A 27,801-nucleotide genomic window follows, 5' to 3' on the forward strand; every position below is an offset into this window, starting at 1 on the left:
TCTGGGCAGCTTGGTGGTACCATAATGCATAGAGCACCTGGCCTAGAGTCAGGAATACCTGAGTTCAAATCCAGCCTCAGATACTTATTAGCTGTGTGACCCTGGGCAAGTCACTTCACCCTGTTTGCTTCAGTTTCCTCATCTCTAACATGAGCTGGAAAAGTAAATGGCAAACTACTACAGTACCTTTGCTAAGAAGACCCCAAACAGAGTCATGAAGAGTCAGACACAAGTGAAAAACAACTGAATAACCAGAAGGCACATACGATTTAAGGTACAGTGGTGTATAAGGAATAACCATTGTAGAATCTTGTTATCTACAGTTTATTTTGGGGGTGTTTTGGTCGTTTGGGAATTATTAGGCTATGTCTTCATTAGATAACAAACATGGAGCAGCCTTCATGAGCCACTGAGGGATTTTGCTCTCAAGGAGGTGACATAAGGTAGAGAGGCCTTGTAACTAATTATCTGATAGGGAGGAGCCTCTGGGGAGTACATAAAGCTTTCTTACCTACTGCTCTTGTGTTTCTCAGATAGGACAACCCCTGGCTTTCTGCAAGATCCCTCTACTGGGGTGCATTGAACACATCTTCACGGAACAGGAAGACTATGGAAAACCATGATTATTCTGTATTCCTGTGTGTTTTGAGGGTGATCACATTTGTACCTCCGTAGGGCAGCCTTTGGCTTGCGTTGTATACTCAAATACCACATTGTGCCTGATGTGTTCCCTGCCTGAAATAGATTTGAAAAGCACTTTGGGAACTTTTATGTGATCTTTAACAAAGGGAGTGACATAGTTGAAATTGCATGTGAGAAAGAAACCCTTTTCCACTTTTTAAGGTAGATTTAAATGGAAAGGAGTCAGGGCCTGAGTCTGTTGGCATAAGTATGAGAGTTAGGAAGATCAGGTCAGGAACTGCGGCAGTGGGAACCAAAAGGAGTGTGCAGATCAGAACCCCAATTACTAAAGAAAAAGCAATAAGTAACCCAAAGGTTGTTCCAAAACTACCCCCTTGGGCAACTGTCTAAGTGATATTTTTGACAATATTAAAGAATGGGGAAATTTTACAGATAAGGAAAAGGACTATAGTGGTAGGGCATCTCAAGATATGTGAGTAAAAATGAAAATATGTGAATGAGGAAGTGGGCTCGGGAGGCATCTGCTTATGGGAATAATGTGAACTACCCAAGGGGATAAATTCCCAAGATAGTAGGAAAAAAATCTAGCTGATAACAAAGCCACTTAAATTGAGCCCTAAAAGTGAAAGATTGGAGCCAAGATGGCCACGTGAAGGCAGCGTCTTACCGGAGCTCTCTCACAAGGTCTGTCAGATTCCTATAAAAAAGTGAATTTGAGCAGATTTGAGAGAGTCAGAAACCACGAGCAGTCTGCGTGGGGCAAATTTCCGAGCCGGGAGAGTCTGAAAGGCCGGAGGCACGAACCTGTAGGCTCAGAGAGTGCTCGGTGCGGAGCTGCTCCAGACCAAGGTGAAAGCGGCTGGCCGGGAAATCCACGTGGGAGACAGGCTGGGAGAAAGCTGGGTGCTCGAAACCGGCGGAGATCCCCAGGCCTCCCAACACAGGACGGCAGTCTGTGGAAGTGACGAGAGGCAGCGCAACGCCACCGGGATACACTGACTCCAGAGGTTTGCAGCCCAAATGTATGAACCGTGGCTTCTTGAACTTCTGGGAGTTCTTAATGTCCAGGTAAACAGCTCTAATCCCTCCTCTCCCCACCCAGAGAATCCCTCGGGGGGGGAAAAAAAAAGACCGCTGGAACTGAGCAGAAAGTAGTGGGGCTTCAGTGGTCAAATAGCAGAAGTTCATTAGTCCCATAGGGGCAGAGTCAGCAGGGGTCAATGCCAGGAGCCCAGACGTAACCTTGCTCCCCCAGGGGAAGTGCCAGACATCAGCTCAAACAACAAACAGCTGAGATCATTGCTGAAAAGCAAGTGCTGGAGAGCACCCACAGGGAGTGAGATGCCAGGGAGCCAGACCCCTCCCCCACACCTCAGGAAACTGAAGGTTATAATTCTAGACTCACAACCCCCAGGATAAGAAAGCTGGGACAGAAAGCCCTGAGGCCCAATGGTAGAATTCGTTGTAAATCCAGCAAAAGGCAAACCAACATGAAGAAGAACACAAAAAAATCAAGGATAATAGATTCTTTTTATGGAGACAGGCAGGATCAAAATACCAACATAGAAGAGGATAGCAATGACACTGTAGATATGTCAGATACCTCAAAAGGTAATATGAACTGGTCTCCAGCCCAAAAAGCACTGCTGGAAGAGCTAAAGGAGGATTTTAAAAACCAAATTAGGGAGCTAAAAGAAAACATGGAAAAAATGGAAAAAAAATTCACAGATGAAATCAAGTCCCTAAAGAATAAGAGTGGCGAAAAGGATACGGAGATTCAGAATCTAGAGAGAGAAAAGGACACCCTGAGAGGCAAATTCAACCAATTGGAAAAGGAGACTCAAAAGCAAAATGTAAACACTAACTCATTAAAAATTAGACTTGAGCAAGTGGAAGCTAATGAATCTATGAGGCACCAAGAAGTAATAAAACAAAATGTAAAGAATGAAAAAATAGAAAAAAATGTGAAATATCTGATTGGGAAAACAACTGACCTGGAAAATAGATCCAGGAGAGATAATTTGAGAGTTATTGGTCTACCGGAAATCCACGATGAAAAATAGAGCCTTGACGGTATCTTCGAAGAAATTATCAAAGACAACTGCCCAGAGGTCCTAGAACCAGAAGGCAAAATAGTCATTGAAAGAATTCACCGATCACCCCCTGAAAGAGATCCCAAACTGAAAACACCAAGAAATATTATAGCCAAATTTCAGAGCTATAAACTCAAGGAGAAAATACTGCAAGCAGCCAAAAAGAAGCAATTCAAATATCGTGGAACTACAGTCAGGATCACGCAGGATCTCTCAGCTTCCACATTAAAAGACAGGAGAAATTGGAATATGATATTCCGAAGGGCAAAGGAGCTGGGACTACAACCAAGGATCAACTACCCAGCAAAACTAAGCATAATTTTCCAGGCAAGGCGATGGACATTCAATGAAATAAGGGAATTCCAGACATTCCTGATGAAAAGGCCAGAACTCAATGGAAAATTTGATCTCCAAATACAAAACTCAAGTGAGACATAAAAAGGTAACCAGGGGGAAAAACCCCACAAACCTTATTAACCAATGAGGGCAGGTTGTTTACATCTTTATGTGGGATTATATCCTCTTATGTATGTTTTTTATGTATATATATATATATATACATACACATATATATATACACATATATAAGTCATTCTTGTGAATGGTACAGCTATTATGACAAATGAAAGGGATATACATAGGTTGTGAATGCCTGTATAAATTAACTGATGTAAAGATATAAAATATAAATAAGAGATATAAAGGGAGGGCTATGAGGGAAGCGGTAAGGAGGTAGTAGAAAAGGGTAAATTACACCAAATGAAGTGGCACAAAAACATATTATAGTAGAGGGAAAGAAGGGAGGGAGAAGAGCAGTATTTGAGCTTTACTGTCATCTGATCTAGTTCAAGAAGGGAATAACATACTCTGATAAGTTTAGAAATCTAACTTGTCCTACGGGAAGTGGGAGGGTAAGGGGGGAAAAAGGAGGGGGTGGTCAGAAGGGAGAGGAGAAGTAGCAAGTGGGTAACGGTAAGATAAGGGAGGGGAATAAAGAGGGAGCGTTAACTGAGGAAAGCGGCGGTCAAAAGCAAAACTTTGTTGAGGAGGAGAAGGGGAAAGGGAGAAATAAAAGCATAAACAGGGGGAATTAGGATGGAGAAAAAGACACAGATAGAAATCATAACCCTGAACGTGCAGGGGATGAACATTCTCACAAAACAGAAGCAGATAGCAGAATGGATTAAAAACCATAATCCTACAATATGCTGTTTACAAGAAACGCATTTGAAACAGGGGGATACACATAGGGTTAAGGTAAAAGGCTGGAGTAAAATATATTGTGCCTCAGCTAAAGTAAAAAAAGCAGGTGTAGCAATCCTAATCTCAGACAAAGCAAAAGTAAAGATAGATCTAATTAAAAGAGATAAGGAAGGACATTATATCCTGCTAAAAGGCACCATAAACAATGAAGCAATATCATTGCTTAACATATATGCACCAAGTGGTAAGGCATACAAATTCTTAGAGGAGAGGTTAAGGGAGTTACAGGAAGAAATAGACAGCAAAACTATAATATTGGGAGACCTCAACCTCCCCCTTTCTGAACTTGATAAATCTAACCTCAAAATAAATAAGAAAAAAGTTAAGGAGGTAAACAGAATTTTAGAAAAGGCACATATGATAGACCTCTGGAGAAAACTGAATGGGGATAAAAAGGAATATACTTTCTTCTCAAAAGTACATGGCACATACTCAAAAATTGACCATGTACTAGGGCATAAAAACCTCACAATCCAGTGCAGAAAAGCAGAAGTAGTCAATGCATCCTTTTCAGATCATGATGCAATAAGAATCATTTTTAATAAAGTACCATGGAAAAATAAGCTAAAAACGAATTGGAAACTAAATAATTTAATTCTAAAGAATGAGTGGGCCAAAGAACAAATCAGAGAAACAATTAATAATTTCATTCAAGAGAATGACAATAATGAAACAACATACCAAAACTTATGGGATGCAGCAAAAGCAGTTCTTAGGGGAAGTTTTATATCTCTAAATGCCTACATGAATAAAATAGGGAAAGAGGAGATCAATGATCTGGGCATACAGCTGAAAAAGCTAGAAAAAGAACAAATTGAAAACCCCCGATTAAATACCAAATTAGAAATAATGAAAATCAAAGGAGAGATGAATAAAATTGAAACCAAGAAAACTATTGAATTAATAAATAAAACAAAGAGCTGGTTTTATGAAAAAACCAATAAAATTGATAAACCTTTGGCCAATTTGATTAAAAAAAAGAAAGAAGAAAATCAAATTACCAGTATCAAAAATGAAAAGGGTGAGGTCACCTCTAATGAAGAGGAAATCAAAACAATAATTAGGAATTATTTTGCCCAACTGTATGCCCATAAATTTGACAACCTTAGAGATATGGATGAATATCTACAAAAACATAAACTGCCCAGGCTAACAGAGAAGGAAGTGAAATTTCTTAATAACCCCATATCAGAAAAAGAAATTGAGCATGCCATCAATGAACTCCCTAGGAAAAAATCTCCATAGCCAGATGGATTTACATGTGAATTCTATCAAACATTTAAAGAACAACTAATTCCAATACTTTGTAGACTATTTGGGAAAATAGGTGAAGAAGGAGTCCTACCAAATTCTTTTTATGACACAAATATGGTACTAATACCCAAACCAGGTAGAGTTAAAACAGAGAAAGAAAATTATAGACCAATTTCTCTAATGAATATTGATGCAAAAATTTTAAATAAAATATTAGCAAAAAGATTGCAGCAACTCATTACGAGAATAATACACTATGACCAGGTAGGATTTATTCCAGGAATGCAAGACTGGTTCAATATTAGGAAAACTATTAGCATAATTGACCATATCAACAACAAAACTAGCAGAAACCATATGATCATCTCAATAGATGCAGAAAAAGCCTTTGACAAAGTACAACACCCCTTCCTAGAAAGCATAGGAATAAGTGGAACCTTCCTCAAAATTATAAATAGCATCTACCTAAAACCATCGACAAGCATTATTTGTAATGGGGATAAACTAGATGCATTCCCAATAAGATCAGGGGTGAAACAAGGATGTCCATTATCACCCCTATTATTCAATTTGGTACTAGAAACATTAGCTGTAGCAATAAGAGAAGAAAAAGAAATTGAAGGAATTAGAATAGGAAAAGAAGAAACTAAATTATCACTTTTTGCAGATGATATGATGATTTATCTAGAGAATCCTAGAGAATCAAGTAAAAAACTACTTGAAATAATAAACAACTTTAGCAAAGTTGCAGGATATAAAACAAACCCACATAAATCCTCAGCATTCCTATACATTACTGACAAAGCCCAACAGCAAGAGATAGAAAGAGAAATTCCATTCAAAGTTACTGAAGGCACTATAAAATATTTGGGAGTCTATTTGCCAAGACAAACCCAGGGCCTATATGAACATAACTATGAAGCACTTTTCATGCGAATAAAATCAGATCTAAATAAATGGAAAAATATCAGTTGCTCATGGTTAGGCCAAGCTAATATAATAAAAATGACAATTTTACCTAAATTAATCTATTCAGTGCCATACCAATCGAACTACCAAAAAATTATTTTACTGAGCTGGACAAAATAATAACAAAATTCATTTGGAAAAACAAGAGGTCTAGAGTATCTAGGATATTAATGAAAAGACATGCTAGAGAAGGTGGCTTAGCCACAGCAGATATTAAACTGTATTACACAGCAGCAGTCATCAAAATTGCCTGGTACTGGTTAAGAAACAGGGGTGTGGATCAGTGGAATAGGATAGGTACACAAGTAGGAGAAATCAACAAGTTTAGCAATCTACTCTTTGATAAACCCAAAGAGGCCAGCTTCTGGGCTAATAATTCACTATTTCACAAAAACTGTTGGGAAAATTGGAAAATGGTAGGGCAAAAATTGGGCATAGACCAATATCTTGCACCATATACCAAAATAAAGTCAAAATGGGTTCATGATTTAGGAGTAAAAGTTGATACTATAAGTAATTTGGGAAAGCAAGGAATAGTTTACTTATCAGATTTATGGAAAAGTAAAGAATTCATGACCCAACAAGAGATAGAGAGCATTACAAAATGCAAAATGGATAATTTTGATTATGTCAAATTGAAATGTTTTTGTACAAAAAAAGCCAATGCAACAAGAATTAGGAGGGAAGCAGAAAATTGGGAGAAAATCTTTGCAACTAGTATCTCTGACAAAGGCCTCATTTCTAAAATATACAGGGAACTGAGCCAAATATATAGGAATACAAGCCATTCCCCAATTGAGAAATGGTCAAAGGATATGAACAGGCAGTTTTCAGAGGAAGAAATTAAAGCTATCTATAGGCATATGAAAAAATGCTCTGGATCACTACTGATTAGAGAAATGCAAATCAAAACAACTCTTAGATACTACATCTCTCCTGTCAGATTGGCTAAAATAACAAAACAGGAAAATGATAAATGCTGGAAAGGATGTGGGGAAATTGGAACATTGTTGCATTGCTGGTTGTGAGCTGATCCAGCCATTTTGGAGAGCAGTTTGGAACTATGCCCAAAGGGCTATAGAAATGTTCATACCCTTTGACCCAGCAATACCACTTCTAGGGTTGTATCCCAAAGAAATCACACAAGTGGGAAAAGGACCCATATGTACAAAAATATTTATAGCGGCTCTTTTTGTGGTAGCCAAGAATTGGAAATCAAAGGGATGCCCATCAATTGGGGAATGGCTGAACAAGCTGTGGTATATGAAGGTGATGGAATACTATTGTGCCATAAGAAATGGGGATGATGCAGACTTCGTAACAACCTGGAAAAACCTACACGACATAATGCTGAGTGAGCGGAGTAGAGCCAAGAGAACGTTGTGCACAGCCACAGATATATGGATTCCGTGAGGACCAACCCTGACATACTGCGCTCTTCTCAGCAACCTAAGGGGCAAGGACAACTCCAGGGGACTCATGATGGAGAATGCTATCTTCATCCAGAGAAAGAACTGTGAAGTTTGAATACAGATAGAGGCGCACTACATGCTCGCCTTTTTTTGCTTCTCTTTTGTTTTTGTTTTTGGGTTGTTTTTTTTTTTGGTTCTGTTTCTTCTTTCTCATGATTCATTCCATTGGTCAAAATTCTTCTCCACAACTTGACTAGTGCATAAATTAATTCAATGCGAAGTTATACATGACAGTTATATGAGATGAGATTCCATGCCGTCTTGGGGAGGGAGGGGAGAAAATCTGGAACTCAAAACTATGTAGAACCGTGTGTGGTAAATTAAAAATAAATAAGTAAGTAAGTAAGTAAGTAAGTAAATAAATAAATAAATAAAAGGAAAAAAAAGTGAAAGATTATCTTTTGAGATGGTCTCATAGAGGAGAGAATGATCATGAAGCACTCACCCCCTCAATAACCTTTACAGAGCAGACTTCCTGGACTCAGCATAGATCCCAGAGTAAAGGAGATCATTTGCAGGGGGTGACCTTGGAGAACTCCTGTAGCAGCATAGGGCCAAGTAGTGCCTCATTCCATGATAATCACAACTTAAATTTACATAGTGCTTTGAGATAGAACAAACTTTCTATATTCATTATTATTATTAATTATAATTCTCATTTTATAGGTGAGAAAATTGAGGCTCAGAGAACTTACCCACTCAGAGTAACATAGCTGGGTCACTCTTTGAGATGTGGCATTATTCGCACTGACTCATCCTTTTGCTCATTCATTCAAAAGCATTTATTGAGCAAATACTGTAACCTCAGAGAAGAGATCCAAATCATCTTAAGAGTTTGGGGAATTGAAAAGGAGATCATTCTTACAAGAAGACTGGGAAACTCAGACCTACCTGGTGCATAGCACAGTCCTAGGTGCAACTGTACAACACTAAACCCTTGCCCTCAGGAAGCTTGAAATCTAATGGGGAAGACCAAAGACTTAAAATCTGTGGGGAGCCCATATGATCTGTGAACAAGATTTTAACTCAGTTGTTTCTTTTTCCATTATGGTTTTGATTATGGGGAAATGGGAGGAGGAGCTAACCCTGCCTCATTTGTTACTATATCTTACCACAGAAAATAAATTTTAAGAGTGATGTCTATGGTCAATGATTCCTTGAAGGGAGAGGGAGAATGGTGAGCTGAGGAGTAATAGCATTCCCACTCTCAATGTGAAAAACAAATGTTGGCTCGTTTACAAACCAATGTGTGAACCAAAATAACCCTCCAAGCTCCTTTTGAAATGAAAAGAGACTTCACATGGAGACAAGACTGTTACTGTCCTTAAAGGTGCCAGGTCTAAAACCACAATTAATAAATTAGAAGTGAAACAGGAATGCATTTCTGAGGGTTTCTCTTGGGTCCAGATCTTATACTGAAAGAACTGCAAGGTTTGACTATTTGGCACCATGTGTATTAGACTTTATTCATGCTGTCTCAAAGTATTCAGTTATAAGTATAGTGAAAAGCAGGTGTTAATCTACTGTGTGATTAGAGGGCTGATTGCAGCTTTACATAAGCAAAGATTTATGACTCTAAAATTCTGGGTAATTAACTCCAGAATGTGCTCTGATCATCCATTTGACTCATGTAATTTTCTTTTATTTATATATTTTTTATAGATTTGGGGGAAATGATCTTTTAAATTACATAGAGGTAAAATATTTTAATAGTATAGTTATAAAAGCAAATATTTTATTCTATTGTGTGCTTCATAAGAAATGAGTTATTATCAGAGTCATAAATAGATATTTTTGTACTTGGGGAGAAAGTCAAGAAAGATGTCTCTAATTGTAGAGAGAGGAGACAGAAACACTGGGACACAGGCCCTGGGAAGTTGGGGCAGAGCTCTTCCATGTGAATAGATTCTCTCTCTGGTAAACTTCTACTCCAATCCAGCAAACATTTATTAAGGGTCCCTGTCCTAACAGTTGTCTTTTCTAAGGCACAGTGAAGAGAGGTGGGGCTTGGAGTCAGGAAGACCTGAGTTCACATATAACTTCAGGTATGTACTAGCTGTGTGACCTTGGGCAAATCACTTAACCTCTGTTTGCCTTAATCCATTGGAGAAGGAAATGGGGAACCACTCCAGTATCTTTGTCAAGAAAACTGCTTGGACAAAATGGTCCATGGAGTCATGAAGATTTGGACCCAACTGAACAACAAGAAACTTGAATTTATGTTAGCCCATGTTGTATAGTGGTTATGAGATGTCATCCTTTCCAAACTTCCCTTACAGATGACTGAAGGACAGAAACAAAAAATGCCTCAACAGTAAAGGATCTAATGACTTTCAGATGCAGACAAGCCACACACTGAATTCTGTATACTTATAGCCTAATTCTTTCTCTAACAACAATGTTTTTGTGTCCTAAAATATTTTCTGGAAATGACTTGATTTTGGTCCCTGCCTCCTAGGAATACAGTACAGCATGGTTTTGGTAGAATAACAATGATTCACATTTAAGCTAGGACTTTATCTGTAGTGTTTTGGCTGAAAATCTAGTACCTAAAGGGCAACATGTGAATAAAGAGCTGTCTTAAGAGTCGTGAAGACCTGGGTTCACATGCCACCTTTGACACATGCTGGCTATAAGGTCTTAGACAAGTTACTTCACCCCTCATTGAACCAGGAAATTCTCTAAGACTATAAATTATGGAAGAGGTTTTGTTAGTGTTCAGTCATTTCAGTTGTGTCCCACTCTTTGTGACCTCATTTGGGGTTTTCTTGGCAGAGATACTGGAGCAGTTTACCATTTCTTTTTCTGGCTCATTTTATAGATGAGGAAATTGAGGCAAATGGGAATGAGTGACTTGCCCAGGGTCACACAGCTAGCAAGTGTCTGAGGCTGAATTTGAACTTAGCAATATGAATCTTCCTGACTCCAGGCCAAGTACTCTATCCACTGTGCCACCTAGAGTAGGTATCGATTTGCATTAATAGAAGGTATTTCTTCACCAAGAATTCTCCATTTTCTATAACTATGAAGTGACAGGTCTGGTTCCAAAAAAAAAAAAAAAACAGAAACAAAACACACAAAAAACAAACCTTAGCAAATCGGCGAAAGTACTGCCCAGTGTTGCAGAGAAGCCACTAATATGAACATCAAAGGACTCAAATACCCAAGTGGATGTGTGGTCTCATTCATATGAGAGTTCCATCCAATTAAGGGTTTCATTTCCAGGAAGTCTGGGGAGGTTGGGAAAATGTGGCTGTAATGTGAGTAAAGTCTTTGATGTTTGTATTTCTCTCATGACCAAATGACTTCTCTATGTTTGAAGTCCAAGCTGCTTTCTGAAAAGACAAGGTAAAAGATGCAGAGAGGAAAATTTAGGCTTGAAGAAAGGAAAAACTTAACAATTAGAGTTATCCAGAATGGACTACCTCAGGAGGGAGTAGGTTCACTCTTGAAGGACTTCTAGTAAGTGATTATCTCTCTGGTATAATGTAGGAAGAATTCTTGGTCAGATATTCATTAGATCAGATGGCCTGGGAGGTCCTTTTCAACACTGGAATTCTATAATTCTGTGCTTTGCTCTTGCTAGACAACTTCTGATAACTATTAGTTAAAAACCTGATTACCTTTGAAAGTAACCTGCTTCCAAGAAGGGTTGTCATGGAAATTCCTCTGTTAATGTTTCATGTTAAATAATCCCTACATTTCATGTGGAATCAGTTTGAAATGATCAGTGCACATGCAAGTTATTCAGAATGTCCAGATAGATTAAAAAAAACCCTCTTGCCTATTTTGATCCAGTTTATAATTATCCATACTATGGCATGCCTCCTTCAGTGTGGACAGTTTAGAAAGGACCTAATAAACATAACCACTGTTTTCTTTATATATTGTGAACTTGACATGTTGATAAAAAGGAAACTTTCAACAAAGGAACAGAAAAAAGGACTGCGTGTGAAACTTAAAATTTTTATTATGAATTTAACAAACATAAACAAATAGGAACACATAACCACAATTTTCCAAGAGGAGGTGTTGGAGTCTGAAGTTTTTCAATGTTAACCATCCTCTTTGTTGACCTTAAGATTCTGCTTCCCAGGGTTTTGGTTTTCCTGGTTATAGTTTAATATCCATATGCTATTCTGGGAATGTCTGCACAGTATTTCATGTACTGTTCTAATTCTCTACCTTTATGAGACATGTCATTAGGTTTCATTTTTTAAAAGAATCTTGCTTAGATTTTGTTGTATAAGGACAATAGTCAATAAACCAGATGAGGTGAAAGGCCATTTTTAATAGCCTCATATTCTAATCTTCAGATTTAATTCGAATAAAATGCTTGAATAACGTAACGCAGGAGGTGGAACACAGTCTCTTCTCTAGAGAAGGAGTGGCTATGTGATCATTTTATCCATATTATGGAAAGTACAGGAAGGACTTTAGAACCTTTTAAAAAATTCAGTTCATTATAAAGGTTTCGAAACTTTCTTTGGTGAGGCAGTCTTCTGGGAAATACTTCATCACTGGTCATGAGGTAGTGCCCAACTTGTCTTTTTTATGGGGTAAGCTGTTTTTCTTGTGGGAAAGTCAAGAAAACTTTACTGTTTTTGAAATGTATTTTTCAATGTTATTTGTGCATTTTAAACTTTTTCCCCTTTAGTTATTGTGTAATGTAAAATTATAGACTTTTATAGCTGGATTGTACCTTTAGAGTCATCTTGTTCAACACTTTTATTTCAAGGAAACTGAAGCTGAGAAGCTTTAACTGAACAGTCTCCAGGTTGTAGTTTGCTAGAGAGTGTGAATTAGAGCCCAAGTGTTCTGACTTAGAGACCAGTATTCTTTTTATAACACTGAATTGCCTCCTTAAAAATCAGCTAAGTCTTTTAAACTAGAAACTAACCAGTCACCTAATATCAACGCATTTTTTCAAATTTCTTTTTTGTGCGTTCTTCCAGATATTCAGACATAATATTTGGTAGTGTATCCTAATTTTTATTTTTACAAATCTTTGGAACAGAGTCTATGGTTCTAAGAATCTGATAGAAATGGATTTGTTTTTGTTTCTCAGTTTATAGACCCAATGGTTAATTTCAGAAACTATTTCCATAGAGTAGGAATCTACTTATAAAAATAGAAAAGATTATTTAATATTCCCATGTTTAAGTTTTTATATTCTGTAATGAAAAGTCATATATATATACTACAGGCAGAAATATATCAAATGTGTTTCGTCTTAGATCTTATTGGTGCTATAGTTTGAAATGTGACTAGGAAAGCTGGTTACATGAATAGCAAACATAGGGCAGTTCTGGTTAGAATGAGGAATAAGAGGATGGGGTTTATTCTTGCTGTACAAAGGAATTAAGGAGAGAAAACATTCTTCAGGCCTTCATCTTTTTCGTGCTTATCTCTGCGTCTACATCATCAACTGCCTGCTGAATGTCCTACAGGCATATCAAACTCAACTGTCCAAAATGGAATTCACTATCTTCCTTGGAAAATTCATCCCTCTTCCTGAACTTTCCTATCTCTGTTAGGCACACCACTATCCTTCAAGTCACCCTTGACACTTCATTCTCTCTTGCCCTCAATATCCGAGTCTTGCCAAGTCTTGTGGATTCTACCATTCTGTCCTAGGTGAAGCACTTATCATCACACATCATTATATTGTAATAATGTCCTATTTGGTTCCCCCCGACTCTAGATCTTCACTTCATAGCAATTAAATACTGCATTTATGTGCGTAGCACTTTGTTAGGTGTTGGGAATACAAAACCCAAACTTAAATTGTCTCTGGCTTCTACATAATCGCCAAATCCGTGATTTCTAAAACACAATCTGAGTATGCCATTCTTCTACTTTAGAGACTTCAATGACAATGTTTCTAGGATCAAATACAAACTCCTCTTTGGGACATTTAATGTCCTTCCCAATCTGAGCTTCCTAACCATTTTTCTGCGTCATAGATCCCTTTGATAGTCTGGTTAAGCGACTCTTCAGAATAATTTTTTTAAATAATTGAAGGAAGTACTGGGTTTCAGTTAGAAGTTGGTTAGTAAAAATAAAGATATAATTTTTCCATCCAAGTCCATGAAATGCCTAAAAATCTATCCATAGACCCCTTGACTATATGTGACTCCAAATTAAGAACCCCTTTCATACCTCCTCTTGAGACTCTGCTCAAGTGCATTCTCCTTTATGTTCTCTGTGTACGTATTTTATATTTATTTATCTCTGTACATGTTTCTGCCGATAGACTATCACTTCCTTGAGAGTGTGGTCTATCTCTGTCTTTATATTGCTAGTAATGATCATAGGAACTGGCACATAGTGACTTACTGAATTGAATTGAGGAGTTGTTCAATTTAGCAAAGGCCACTTAAGGAGACTGAAGATAGAGAAAAATGTGCTCTCTGTCTGAGAGCAGAGAGTCATAGTTTCAAAGCCCCTTCTAGGATGATATTTTCCAGGTCACTGAAAGAATTTGATTCTTTTTATGACTATGAAAGTTTTTGGTTGATTTTCCTTTCAGAAGTATTAATTATTTGAAGTATAGCTCTTAAAATGAGTAGTATTTTCCAGATTATCTTCCAAAAATCCTCTGAACCCTCTTATTCAATAAACCCTCATTGCTCACTTTTATCTCTGTGATCCAATGTAAAAAGCTCTGTTTAGGTTTTCAATCCCTTCATAACCTGCCTTCTTCCTACCTTTCCAGTCTTCCTATATCTTTCTCACCTCCATGTACTCTCTAGTACAGTGACCCTGGCTGTTCCTTGCATAAGGCACGTCAGCCTTGTGCATTTTCTCTAGTTGTCCCCCGTGCCTGGAATGCCCTGCCTTCTCATCTCTGCCTCTGCCTCCCCAGTCTTCTACAGGAGGCCTTTCCTGATCCCCGCTTCATGCTAATAGTGCCTCCCATCTGGGCCATTTTACTGTAGCTTCTTGAAAGCAGAGTTCATTTTTATTTTCCTTTTTTTTTATCCCTAGCACTTAGTGCAATGCCTGGCACAGAGTAAACACTTAAAAATGCTTCTTGACCAGATGTATCTTGACTTAGAAGTGTGCATTCATAAATTAAGATATGCATATGTGGATTTACTGGTACATTTGTTTTTTTCTTCGTAATTTCTTTCTTTTTTAAAAAATATAATCAAGCCATATCCAAAAATGTGTTACATTCTTCACCAAGAGACCATCACCTCTCTTTTGGGAGGTGGACAGCATGCTTCATGATTGATCTTTTGGAATCTTATGACTGTTTCCCCATGCAACAGGCATTGGAATACCATGTTTTGCAGAAGTAACACAAGTGTTGTTGATCTGCCTCAAGGAAATTCCTTGAAGCAACTGAGGATTAAGTAGGAAAAATCCCTTTAACAGTGCAGGCCTTCACCTTCTCTAAAACTAGAGGGTGGTATTGAGCAGCAAGGTTGGGTGACTTCAGTCATTCAGGCAACATTTATTAAGCACCTGTTATGTGTGTTAAGTGTTGTGCTCAAGTCTTATGGCCAGTGGGAGTCAGATTTAAATTCATGTCTTCCTACCTTGGAGGCCAGCTCTCGATATTCCATGCCATACTGCCTTTGGTATCCTAATAACATGTTAAGGAAATTTGTAAGGACTTGCAAGTGCTAATAATATGTTAAGGAAATTTGTAAGAATTTGTAAGACTATGTCCATATCTGATTATTTTTCAGAACCTTCTTGTCTGAGAGGAGTCAGGATTAGTATTTTAATCTAAATTTCAAATGCATTATTCTCACTTTTATGCCCTTTTTTAAAGTGTAAACCAAAGAGTTACATGCACATTAAAAAAAATCCATCTGTCCTGACCTACTACTACAGGTTTTCTAGATGTATTTTCTGTTTTTCAAAAGTAATATGTGATATAAGTGTAATGGTTTACTTGCAGCTACAGAGAATTAGTGTCTGATACAAGAATAGAGTTTAAGGCTGTTTTGTACACCCTCAGGTTGTTGAACCACATCCTTTTGTGGATGCTAAGTGCTTAATCACAAAAGGAAGTGTAAATGTTGGATTAGAAAACCCCAGGAGAGGAGGTGTTGTGGGGAACAAGGGAAAATGAAATAACTAGCTGAAGGAAAATAAAATGTTATGAATAAAACATTTAACTCTTTATGTAGAAAATGTGTTTTTTTTTCAGATGGTTTTGTAACTGCTCAGCACCTTACATTTCTCTGGCAGGATATAAATCTAGGTTGTGTAGTGCTCCCATTCATATAGTACACAGTATATTGTGAAATACATTTAATTAACCCAATATAATATACTATTACCTTTTACAGGTGGCGATTTACATTTTACCTTTATGTGTTTACCTATGGAGTCCGGTTCCTAAAGAAGGTAGGAACATCAAGTTACTTTCTTATGCTTATAAAGATTTGTGCTCCAGAGCCAGTCTGTCTGTATGGGGAAGTGGTATTTCTTTAAGTCAGTAAAATTCTGTTTGTGAGCAAATAGTGCATTTGCTTTAGAAAATGTTTGACAATTTGTCCTTTCTAGTGAACTCTATTAAGATAGTTCTGTAAATAGGACTTCTGAAACCCCATTTTAATATGAAATACGTTGCTGCATAACATGTCTTTTTCTCATGACAATTTATTACTTAGCTGGCTATGTGATGGCCTTATAAATATCTTCTGATAACTTAAGAGTTTGATTGTTTTCCTATCACACAACAGGCAGTGTACAAAATCAGCATGTGCAAATGGCTCCTGCTCCTGTTGACTCCATTAGGAATTAACATTTGAGTTTCTTGAATTGTTAGCAAATAGCAATAGTTAGTAATAGTAAAGGAAACAGACATCTGTGGTGCTTCCTTCCACATGTTGAGTTTGCCCCCAGCTTGTCTTGCTGTGACCTGCATATAATACGTCCAGTTTATCCGTGAAAGTCATTTGTTGAGGTTGCAATGAAAATTTTCAGACAGAAATTCAATGCTTGGTTTAATTATGAGCTAGTGTGACTACCTAAATGAAGGCTCCTCCGCAAGAGACACGGTCTCTCCATATTCATTTTGTTGGCAGAGTGTTTTTGGTCTTCCTTCCAAAAAATTTAAATTCATTTAAATGAATCCTTGAGCCTGGATATTGGATAATCAACAATAAATTTGAAAGAGTTCACACTGTGAATTTCTAAAGTGATGCAATGCTGAAATTATATATTTGTATATATATATATACACACATACATATATATATATACATACATGTATACATATGTGCATATATCTATATCTATCCACTTATACACACACACACACACACACATGCACATATGCATTTGTGGATGGATGATTACTACTACTCCATCCCCTCAGATATTCTCAGCATACTCAAAACTTGATCTTCACTTGATGAATTGCCTTTTAAATATTTAGGTGAATCTTTTAATATTCTAATTAAATTTCCTAATAAAGCAGTCTTGAAGTATCTGACGCTTTCTGCCTCTGTCCAGTTGCAAATATTATTATGAAACATTGGCTTAAATTTTCCAATTTCATTAAGTTTGGTAGAGAAAATCTCCCTTCTCTAGTTTTTTGGTCCCTAATAATTTTAAGAGTAATCATGGTATAGTGGGTAGAGAGCTGGTCTGGTAGCCAGAAAGACAGGTTTATGTCCTGCTTCTGTATGTCCAGACTCTTAGTGCCAGGAAAGGACTAATAATACATATCGATTCATTGATCAATTAAGTCATAGAACCAGGATTCAAACCAAGTGCTCTGATTACAAAAGCAATGCTCTTTCCCCTGCAGTAAACTGACAATAAAATGATACCATTACACCTCTATTTCCACTAATCTCTTACTGAAATTTACTACTTCCTTCAATTATGAATTTTAAAAAAATCTGAGAAAAAGTTCGTTGGTTTCACTAGATTGTCAAGGGCATGTCTGATACAAAAAAGGGGTTATGAACTCCTGGTCTAGAAGGGAAGGGTATCAGTGCTATGGGACTAATGACTTTGGTACTTTGGAAGGAGCAAGAGGAAGAGGTTATGTTCTGGTTTCAGTCAATGTAAGTAATCTAGTATAGAAGTATTTAATTCTATAAGCAAGACAAAAGATTGTGGCTACTGGTGGAAGAGGTGGGGGGGAAGGGAGAAAGCAAATGCCAGGAGTTTTTGTTTTGTTTTGATTTGGTTTTGCCACATATATGAGAGCAGACATTTTTAACCTGACGTCTGTGAACTTATTTAATATTTAGATTTCATTAGTATCAGTATTGATTTCCTTTAAAATGTCTACATACTTTGTCTTATGCATTTGAAAAATTATTTTAAAAGAATTCTGCATACTTCACCATACTACCAGAGGGGTACATGATATGCTTGCAGTCAGGAAGACTTGAGTTCAAATCCAGCCTCAGATACTTACTAGCTGCTTAACCCTAAGTAAGTCACTTAACCTCTGTTTATCTCAGTTTCCACATTTGTAAAATGAGAATAATGATAGCACCTACCTCTGAGGATTGTTGTGAGGATCGAGTGACATAATATTTGTAAAGCACTTAGCATGATACCCAGCACATAGCTATTAGCTATTAATGATACAGCTACTAATGATGCAAAAAGAGTTAAAGGCTCTTGCACTGGAGGTGTAGGATATGAGAGCACCTCCCCCCTCCAACTCTCCCATTCTAAACTCAGCCATTTTCCATGGAGAGTTTAAGGCACAAGAAGAGCCTTGTAATTTTAATCTGAAACATTATGTTCCTAAGCAAACTGAGAAGAATGAAAAATATTTTCTTGCAGCTTTCCTTGGTGGAGCTGAGCTAAATGGTATAGTATTGAGCAGGATAATCAGTTTTTCTTCACAATGAATCAATCTCCCGTCTTTACCCTCTCTCTCCCCCCCTTTCTCTCCCTCCCTCCCTCTCCCTTTCTTCCTCTCTCCTTATCTGTCTCTCAGTCTGTTGCTGACTGTTCACTGTTTCTCCCTCTCTTCTTCTCTCTCTGTCTCTCTTAATCTCCTTTTTCTCTCTTCTTCCTCTTCAGGTAGAAGAAAACATTCCTAGCATTAAGGCTAGGTAAAACCAAACTAGAAGCTAAGCCAAAAAAAAAAACCAAACCAAAACAAAACCCTACCTCCCAATATTCTTTCAATTTTTTGTGTTATTAGTTAATATATACAAAATAAAAGAATAAATAAAAAAATAAAAGACAAATCTGTTTGGATAAAAGTAAATCTAAAACATGAAGTGTTAGAATAATCTATTTTCAGTTTTTCTTTCCTTGATATTTTCTAAGATGCATTCTCATTTTGGAGTTAGCTATCTTTCTGGCTTAAATCTTGGTCAAAAAATGGAAAAGAACTAGAAGGATTTGAAAAAAATAAGTTTCATGTAACTGAATTTAACATAATTTAAAAATAATGATTAAAATGACACAACTGTTGCCACACATGCCATGGTTTCTTTACAGGAGACTTGATGGAGCATTCTTGGTAGATATTTTTAATAATATTATTTGTGTTGGAATAATTGAATATTTTTTCTCATTTCAGCAGAATGCATTATTTATGCAAACAGAAACCCAGAAGAGGGTTCATTATAAAGGAAAAATAAGAAATGGCTTATTCAAACTCAAAATTTAAATTCAAATTCAACAAACCTTTGTCTCCCTGGTTCTAGTTTCTCCCTTCTCTTGTCCATCATCCACATAACTACCAAATCTATACCTACAGCCTAGGTGGTGGTGTTGTTATTCAGTCCTGTCTCACTCTTTGGGATCCCATTGGAGGTTTTCTTGGCAAAGATACTCCTTCTCCATATCAGCTTGTTTTCCAGATGAGGAAACTGAGGCAAACAGGGTTAAGTGACTTGCCCAGAATCACACAGCCGATAAGTATCTGAGGCTAGATTTGAACTCAAGTCTTCCTGGTTCCAGGCCTAGTGCTCTATCTGCTGCACCACTTAGCCTAGCTCTGACCATGTAATTTCCCATCTTGAGGAGCTCCAGCAGCTCCATCTTGCCTCTAATATAAAATAAAAAACTCCTCCACCTTACATGTAAAGCCTTTCAGCCTCTCCAGTCTTATCACCCATCACTAATCCTCATACTCTCTGCCTTCTAGGAATGTTCTCTCTTTTCATTTGGCCCTCATGGAATTCTTAGCATTTTTCAAAATACAACTCGAACGTCAACATCCTACAGGAGAAACCTTTCCTCTTCCCCCAAATGGCTAGTGTTTCTGATATTATTTTGTATGAACTCTGTAGATAAATCCTCTAAGATAATAAATTGTAGTATATTTGCTGTCTTGGGGTTAATAGAAGGAGTTTCTTCACTGGGAGTCCAACGCTAAAGAAGACACAGGTTTGTACTAAAAAGTAAACACACCCATGCCCACATTCACAACACCTATTTTTCCCCACACCCACCCACAGGCAAAGACAAAGATATTATACTTCTCTGTGTATTTTCCCCTTTCCCTCTGAGGCTAAAATGTAACCTTCTTTAAAGCAGGAATTATTTTGTTTTTGTCTTTGTATTCTCAGAACGTAGCACATAGTCTAGAACATGGACATAATAGACCATGGATAAAATTCTTTAGTCAGTTGTTGATTTTATTAAATACTTGTTATGCACACAGCACTGTGCAAAGTATTGAGGGCTATAGGTAAAATGAGATCATCTTTGCTCTTGAGGACCTTTTGGTCTGATGAGGGATAAGTGGGGACATAAAGAACTGTGAAATAAAATTGAATATGACAAGTATAGAGGAGATGTTCAGAGTGCTGGGAGAAATCTGAAGAGGGGAGAGATCACTTATGCTTGGAAGAAGTTTCAAAATAGCTTGACAGCACTTGAAAAATAGGGTTAGGACTATTCTAAAACTGTTTAGGTGTGATCCCACCTTCATGTTTCTTGCATGAAGCAAAGAAGATCATTTCTCATGAGTCCTTGGCGGTAGGCAGAGTTTCTGGATCACAGGTTCTTAGCCTTTTTTTGGTCATTGTTCCCTCTGGCAATCTAGTGAAACCTATGGACCCCTTCTCAGAATGCTGTTTATAAGTGCATAGAATGAAATAATAGGATTACAGAGAAAACAAAGTATATTGAAATATGGTTATCAAAAAAATTTTTTTAAAGTTTTCAGACCCCAGGTTAAGAAACTGTTCTGGAGATAGGTGAACATTCTCTCTCCCTTCCTTTGCAATGCTCTAAAGTGCAGGCTATCTCACAGGAATTCAAACCAACTATTGATTGTCCTCTGAAGTATTGAAGGAAGGAGAATGAACTTGTAAGGTTCTATCAATTTGGGTATTTTAAAATTCACTTAAAATATATATCTGTTCAAATTCATCAATGTTATCTATGGTCTCCCTTGGGCTCTGACATATTCAGTTAGAGTAGAATGGTTTTATGGGATACTACCAACTCTTTTTTGTGTTTTAATCATTTTAATAATAAAAAAAGACCAACCCAAGTACATATAAACTATATAAGACTCACCAGGTAGATTTAGGTGTTCAGTATGCAGGCAAGTATTCTTTATATTCCTCAGTTACAAATTACTCTCTTGTCTCTGAAAGCAAATTAAATCCTTATGAGTTTTAAAATACACATCTGTATTTGTACTGGGTGAATGTCAATATGCACAGGATATATGTCTCCTTCTATATATTGATGGATTCATGACCCCACCTGTGTTAATAATTACTTCATTGGTACAAATCAGAATTCATTCATGTCTTCATATTCTGCATATTGAAAATTGCATTGCTCTTCTGAGCTAAGTCAAAAGACTCATTTTACTATGTAATTCATTGGCAACAATGAGTATTCTGTCTGACCTCAAGCCACATAGAATATATGCTAATGAGTAGAAATTATTTCCAGAGGTACATGACAGCAAATCAGACTATGAACTGTATTCGGTATGTATATATTTCATTTGAATCTTGGCTACTAGAACTGGAGAATACAAGGGAATATTTGCTGCTTTGGCTAAGACCAGGGTGGGAACAGGAAGATCGTTAGGCCAATATGTCTTCAATAAATCTACTGAGAAGGGTGAAACTCCCACAGTGGCCCAAATATTCAAGGCAGCGACCACAGAGGAGTCTTTAATGAAACATTAAAGTTCTTTATGTTGCCAGAGCAGTAAGAAATATTACAGCAATTCAAAGATGAACCCTGACTTGAACTTTTTTGTGTCAACATAAATGACTCATACCTTGATTGTGATAATTGTGAAAGAAGCCCTTTTTACGTATATGCACAGCAATATATTTGTTGTGTGAAGTAGTCACAGGGTGAATGAGATCAGTATTTTCCTAAAATCTCAGAGCTGGAATAGGCCAGGGGTGGGGAACCTGAGGCCTGGAGGCCCTCTTGGTCCTCAGGTTGTTGCCCTTTGGCTGAATCCAAACTTCACAGAACAAATCCCCTTAATAAAAGTATTTGTTCTATAAAACTTTGACTCCATCAAAAGGCCACACCCAAGGACCTAGAAGGCCACATGTGGCCTCAAGGCCACATGTTCCCCACCCCTGGAATAGGCCTTGGGGTTGGTGGTGAGGATATCCAGTCCAACCCACATGTGAACAATAAGAATCCACTGTATATCATGCCCAATAAGTGGAATTCCAGCCTTTGTTTGAATTTCTTCAGGTGGGCTGTTTCTTCAGTACCTCCTGAGGTAACCCAGTCCACTTTTAGATGAACTCTAATTGTACAATTTTCCTTACTTGAAGGTGAATCTTTACTACTAGGAGCATACATTCCTCTTAGTTCTGGCCTCTGAGGCCAAGGAGAATGGGTCTAATCTCCCACAGGACAGTTTTCAGGTCCTTGTAGCTCACCAGTGCTCTGCAAGACAACTGTCAATCACTTCCTCAGATAAGCTGCAATTTTGTGTCATTGTTATCATAATAACTATCATGGCCCTGCTAAGCCTGCCATGGCATGGTCCCAGGGATCTTCATCAACTTGGTCAGCCTCTTCTGAAACTTACCTAGTAAATCCATTCCCTTCTTTAAATGTGGTGCCTAGTACCAGCAGCCATGTCACCTAGTTGACTTATATTTCCAACTACTAAAACACCCATTTATTTTTCAGACTGACTTATTTGCCATACTTCTCCCACTTTATGCTTGTGAAGTTGATTTCTGAGCCCAAATGTAAATCTTTATGTCAATCTCTATAAAATTTCATTTTATTCAGTTTAATTTTTCATTTTAACCTATTGAGACATAGTTGGATCCTGGTTTTGTCGTTCAGTAAAATACTGAAAAAATATTCAGTAAAAATACTGAAAAAGAGCTAAAATAGATCTTTCCAAACTTTTTGACATCTATAAACTAGTTCAACATGGCATATATGCCACTATCAAAATCACTGATAGAGTACTAAACCATATGCCTTTCCCATTTTAGTGGCCTGTGGTAGAGAATGTAGATATTCTATTGGTTTGCATCATGGTTTGGGTTAGGAAATACTTATTTAGAGAATAATAAAGCTATTTGGGCTCTGATTATTTGGGATCAGATTATAAGAATGAGATGCTAGTCCTAATATACTTTTTGTTTTTGTTTTGTTCCTCAACCCCTATCTAAACCATGTCATAGACTTGCTCTTATTAAATACTGTTTATATATTCCAGGTTTATATGTTGTATAATGTTCCATGATGCCATGGAAATATGATTTTTAAAAATCTTTCCTGCAGTTAGAGGGAAAATGAGATCAAACCAGACTTTGGAAAGTCTATCCACATCTTGAATGAATCTTTCATTTAAAAAATTTTATTATGTAAGTGATTGGAATATTTTATTTCTTTAGAAAATAAAGTATTTCTGTGACATTTAGTGTCATCTTTGCTTGCTAAATGGCCCTTTATTTCACAGTTATAGCTAGTGATTTTGAAAGCCATGCTATTTATTGACTACAATGAATGCTGAGCCTTTAGAGTTCAGGTAAAACAGTAAGCCATTACATGATGTCTTCAGGAATCTCTAGGCCACTTTTGTTAAGGAAAACTTAAGGAATAAGGGCCAGAAAATTAAGTAGCTCATTAAATAATTTATTATTTATAACTAAACAAAAGTTCACCTTGCTTCTTAAAAAATTTTCCTAAATTAATTGTTTTGACCACAACATCGTTTAATTCTCAGTTAAGAGATAAACCTCAAATGATAGCTTGATTCTTCTGGGGTTGCTGCAAACATGAGTCATATAACCTACTAAAAGGCCTTGGCACCAAAATGTAGAGCAGCTGACAATCTTTGGTTCTCTTACATGCCCAGTTTTAATAGCTTAAAACTGCACAAAGAATTTGGGGACACCCTATACTGATAATGGTATTGCAATAGCTTCCCATACTTTTAAGAGTGAAGCTTTCTTCACAAATAGGAATTATTTATGGCAGCTTCAGGAAGTTCTGACACCTTCTGCCTTACACAAAAATCTTCCTTTCCTTCTCTATCTTTTTCCAGTTATCCAGATCTGTACCTTTTCAAATTTCCGAAATTCCCTTCTCCAGATTTTTCTTTTTCATTTCTAACTCTGAATCAACTGAATCTCCTTTTGTGTCTTATTGCACCTGGGTTTCTATTGAGAAGATCACTGGAAACCCAAGTGATGTAACAAGGTTCACTGTTGTAAGGGAAAGAACACGGGGTCTAGTGGAAAGATTCAGGGTTTGGTATTGGTTCTGCCACTAACCATCCTGGGCTTTACTCCTCCTGATGTTTCTGGTTCAGATCTGGGATTTCATCCATACAGGAAACTTCTCATGGGCAAACTCCCTTCAGTGGTGCAAGTTCGTAAATCATCTGTAATGTAAAGTCTTAGAGAGATCCTCGTGGTCACTGAGAAATTTTGATGTTCATAGCCAAATAGGCAGTACAGGCCAGTAACAGGTTTTGAACCCAGATCTTCCCAATGTCATGGCCAGATTTCTGCTTCCCTAAATTGCCACAGTTCTGATTGGTGAGCTTTATAAAAATAAGCTTGTCTGTTTGTTCTTTGGAGACAAATGTGTCTTTTTTTATGGCCCTATTAAAAATCCTAGATTGAGTGATTCATTTACTTTATCTCCTTCCAAATGATACAGGGCCAGTGAAATAAGTAGAGACAAGAATCTATTGTATCCAGCAGTTAGAGTATTTTAGAACCTGACTAATAAATAATCCCCCAATTTTGGAACTAGGTATTAAAAACATTTTTCTGCAAAGTGGTATAAGCTACTATTTGCTCTGCTTTCCTCTTACACATAGCATCTCATCTGATGACAACTCCTATATCATCTCTCAGTGCATAAAAAGAAAAACTAAACTTAGGAACAAAGTGGTGGAAACTGCTCATTAGATTCTCCAAGTGTAAAAAAAATTCTTTAATTTTATCTTTTTCATCGCTCCAAACACCTCTGGCAGTTACCTGTTGCCAAAGGACAGTGTTGCAAGTGATTTGAGGTTGTAACATTTTGTTTGGTAGAATGCAGTTTTGTTTTGTTTTTTTGTATGGGTAAAATTTTCCCAAGACTATTGGCAGACCTTTCTCCTAAGTTTTCTCTAAGAGCACAGAACCTATTGGAACAATAACAGCTTTTCACACAGGTAGCTTCTCCCAAGGAAAGGAACCTAGAAGGTTTGAGGCCCTACAGCACAGAGAAAGACTGAGCCTGATTGTCTGAGGGTGGAGCTTGTGTTCTTTCTCAGGTACAGCTGCAGACTATTGGATTTCAGAACAAAACTTGTCCTTGAGTTATAAAAGTGTCTCTGCATTTGATTCTTTATCGACCCTTCAGCCTTATCTTTTTCAGCACAGGTAATGAAAATACCAACTTTGCAGAAAGTTTAGAACTAAATGGAGGAAAAAAAAAACTCTTCCTATTTCAAAGGCTGCCAAAATGACACATTCATTTACATACTCTACTTGTTCCTGGAAGAAATTTCACCTAAGGCATAGGTCTGTACAATTTGTAATGTTGAGCATGGGAGGAAAGAAGGAAGGAAACCAGTATTTATTGAATACTTATTATGTTCTGAACACTTCTAAGTACTTTAGAAATATCACATTTGATCCTCACAGCAACTCTGTCAGCTAGGTGCTATTATCTTCTCCATTTACAGTTGAAGAAACTGAGGCAGTCAGAGCATAGGTGACTTGTTCAGGGTCACACAGCTGTGAAGTACATAAGGTCAAATTTGAACTCAGGTCCTTCTGACTCCATGTTCAGGGTCCTCTCCACTGTATCACCTAGCTCTCTCTAGGAAAAGCATGAAGACAGAAATCAGTCTTCATTAATATGCCAGAGTAAGCCTGAATTCACAGGTTTTCTTTTGTTCGTAGTTGTGCTAGGGACTTGGATTGCATTAAAAATCTATCTCCCATTACTGTTCAGAATATCAAAATCATTAATTCATTGAAGAGATAATGTAATTAGACTTGAAGTATTGATCCATGGATCAAAACTGATATCCCCACATTGGCTCTGCTGCGCACTGATCCTTTAGCACATCACTTAACAATAGTTTATGTAATACCATGTTGAAAATTGCACTCTTAGTCTGTTATGTTTTTAATAAAGCCCGAGTGTTAATTGCTTTGGTATACAGTGATCAGCAACCTCAAACACTGTTCTTATCTACAATGAAAATGTCTGTTCTCTTTGCAAACAATATCTTGAGAACAAGGGGTGTATGTGGATCTGATCTTCTTTCTTGAAGAAAAGTATGCAGTGCTCTCTCAGTGGGATGTACATAACAGACATTGCTGGATGGCACAGAGAAGCAAGCACTCTAATATGAGGAGCATGTATTCTGATTACAACCTACTCCCGGGCCTCCAGAAAAGCTCTGGCCCAGGCATGGAGAGTTTTATGTGAGCATGAATTTTTTGTCTTCCATTTTTCTCTGTGTTTCATTTCCTTTTCCTGCATGAATGTCCGTAAGAATTGGTCTGCTTCGCACTGATGGTTATTGTCATGGTCACATCAGATTTGTAGACTCGTACCAACGCAGGTGTGCCCCATCCCCCCGCCCCCCCCACACAGAGTGTGAGGTGACTGCTTCAGAAGGTAGAGAAGGAAAGTTAGGTCTCGAATGCTTTATGAGCCATGAAAAAGGAATAAAATTGTTCCTTTTTACACTAGCAACCCCCCCAGGGGCTGCTATGGTATATATGTTGGGTCCGTACGTATAGGAAGAGGACATATAGCAAAGGGGCTAGGGGAAGAAGAATTTATGTAGCACCTAATATGTGCCAGACTCTGTGCTTAGCTAGATGTGATATTCAGGGTCAGTGGGTGTCCTTTCCATTCAGTTAAAGAAACATGCTCATTCCTATTCTTGGGCCTTTTCTCACATGCTTTTCCTTACTTATAGCTTATCTCTTGCCCCTCCTTCCAAGGTCGGTTCAAGTCCACCTGAGGTTTTAACCTGACTTAGATTTCTCCTTGACAATTAGAATCTCCCTGACAATTCCAGCTCTCATAAATTAGCTTCTTAACTCTGCCAGCATTTATAGGTTATTCTACATAATTTGGCACATAATTACAGTACGAATGTTTGTATGAGAGGCAGCAAGGTAGTGTAATTGATAGACCATCACACTTGAAGTCAGGAAGATCTCAGTTCAGATCCAGCCTTACTAACTTGCTGTCTGACCCTGGGTAAGTCACTTAACTTCTACTGACCTTGGTGCTTTTTTCATCAATAATAACAATGATAACTAACATTTGTATGAAGTGCTTTGCAAGGATTACCTCAATTGATCCTCACAATAACCCTATGAGGTAGGTGCTATTATTAGCCCCATTTTACAGATGAGGAAACTGAGGCAGGTGAGGGTTAAGTGACTTTTTTATTTTAATTTTTATTTTTAGTTTACAACACATGGTTCTACATAATTTTGAGTTCCAGATTTTCTCCCCTTCCTCCCCAAGACAGCATGGAATCTCATATAACTACCACGTATAACTTCTCATTGAATTAATTTATATACTAGTCAAGTTGTGGAGAAGAATTATGACCAATGGAATGAATCTTGAGAAAGAAGAAACAGAACCAAAAACAAAAACAAAAGAGCAGAGAAGTTAAGCAACCTGGGAGAGCACAAGAGAATGTTAAAATTGGAATT

At 37.4% G+C, this 27,801-nt stretch overlaps 1 protein-coding gene across 2 annotated transcripts in view; it reads left to right on the top strand.

The window, feature by feature from the left end:
- Positions 1–27,801, top strand: part of CERS6 (ceramide synthase 6) — a 302,667-nt gene that overhangs the window by 124,442 nt on the left and 150,424 nt on the right. For both annotated transcript variants that reach the window (XM_036746272.1, XM_036746273.1), the window contains exon 4: positions 16,003–16,060. In XM_036746272.1, the coding sequence (XP_036602167.1) occupies positions 16,003–16,060 (58 nt within the window). The remainder of the gene's footprint in view (positions 1–16,002; positions 16,061–27,801) is intronic.

This window comes from Trichosurus vulpecula, chromosome 2 (assembly GCF_011100635.1).
Source record: "Trichosurus vulpecula isolate mTriVul1 chromosome 2, mTriVul1.pri, whole genome shotgun sequence".
Classification (NCBI taxonomy): domain Eukaryota; kingdom Metazoa; phylum Chordata; class Mammalia; order Diprotodontia; family Phalangeridae; genus Trichosurus; species Trichosurus vulpecula.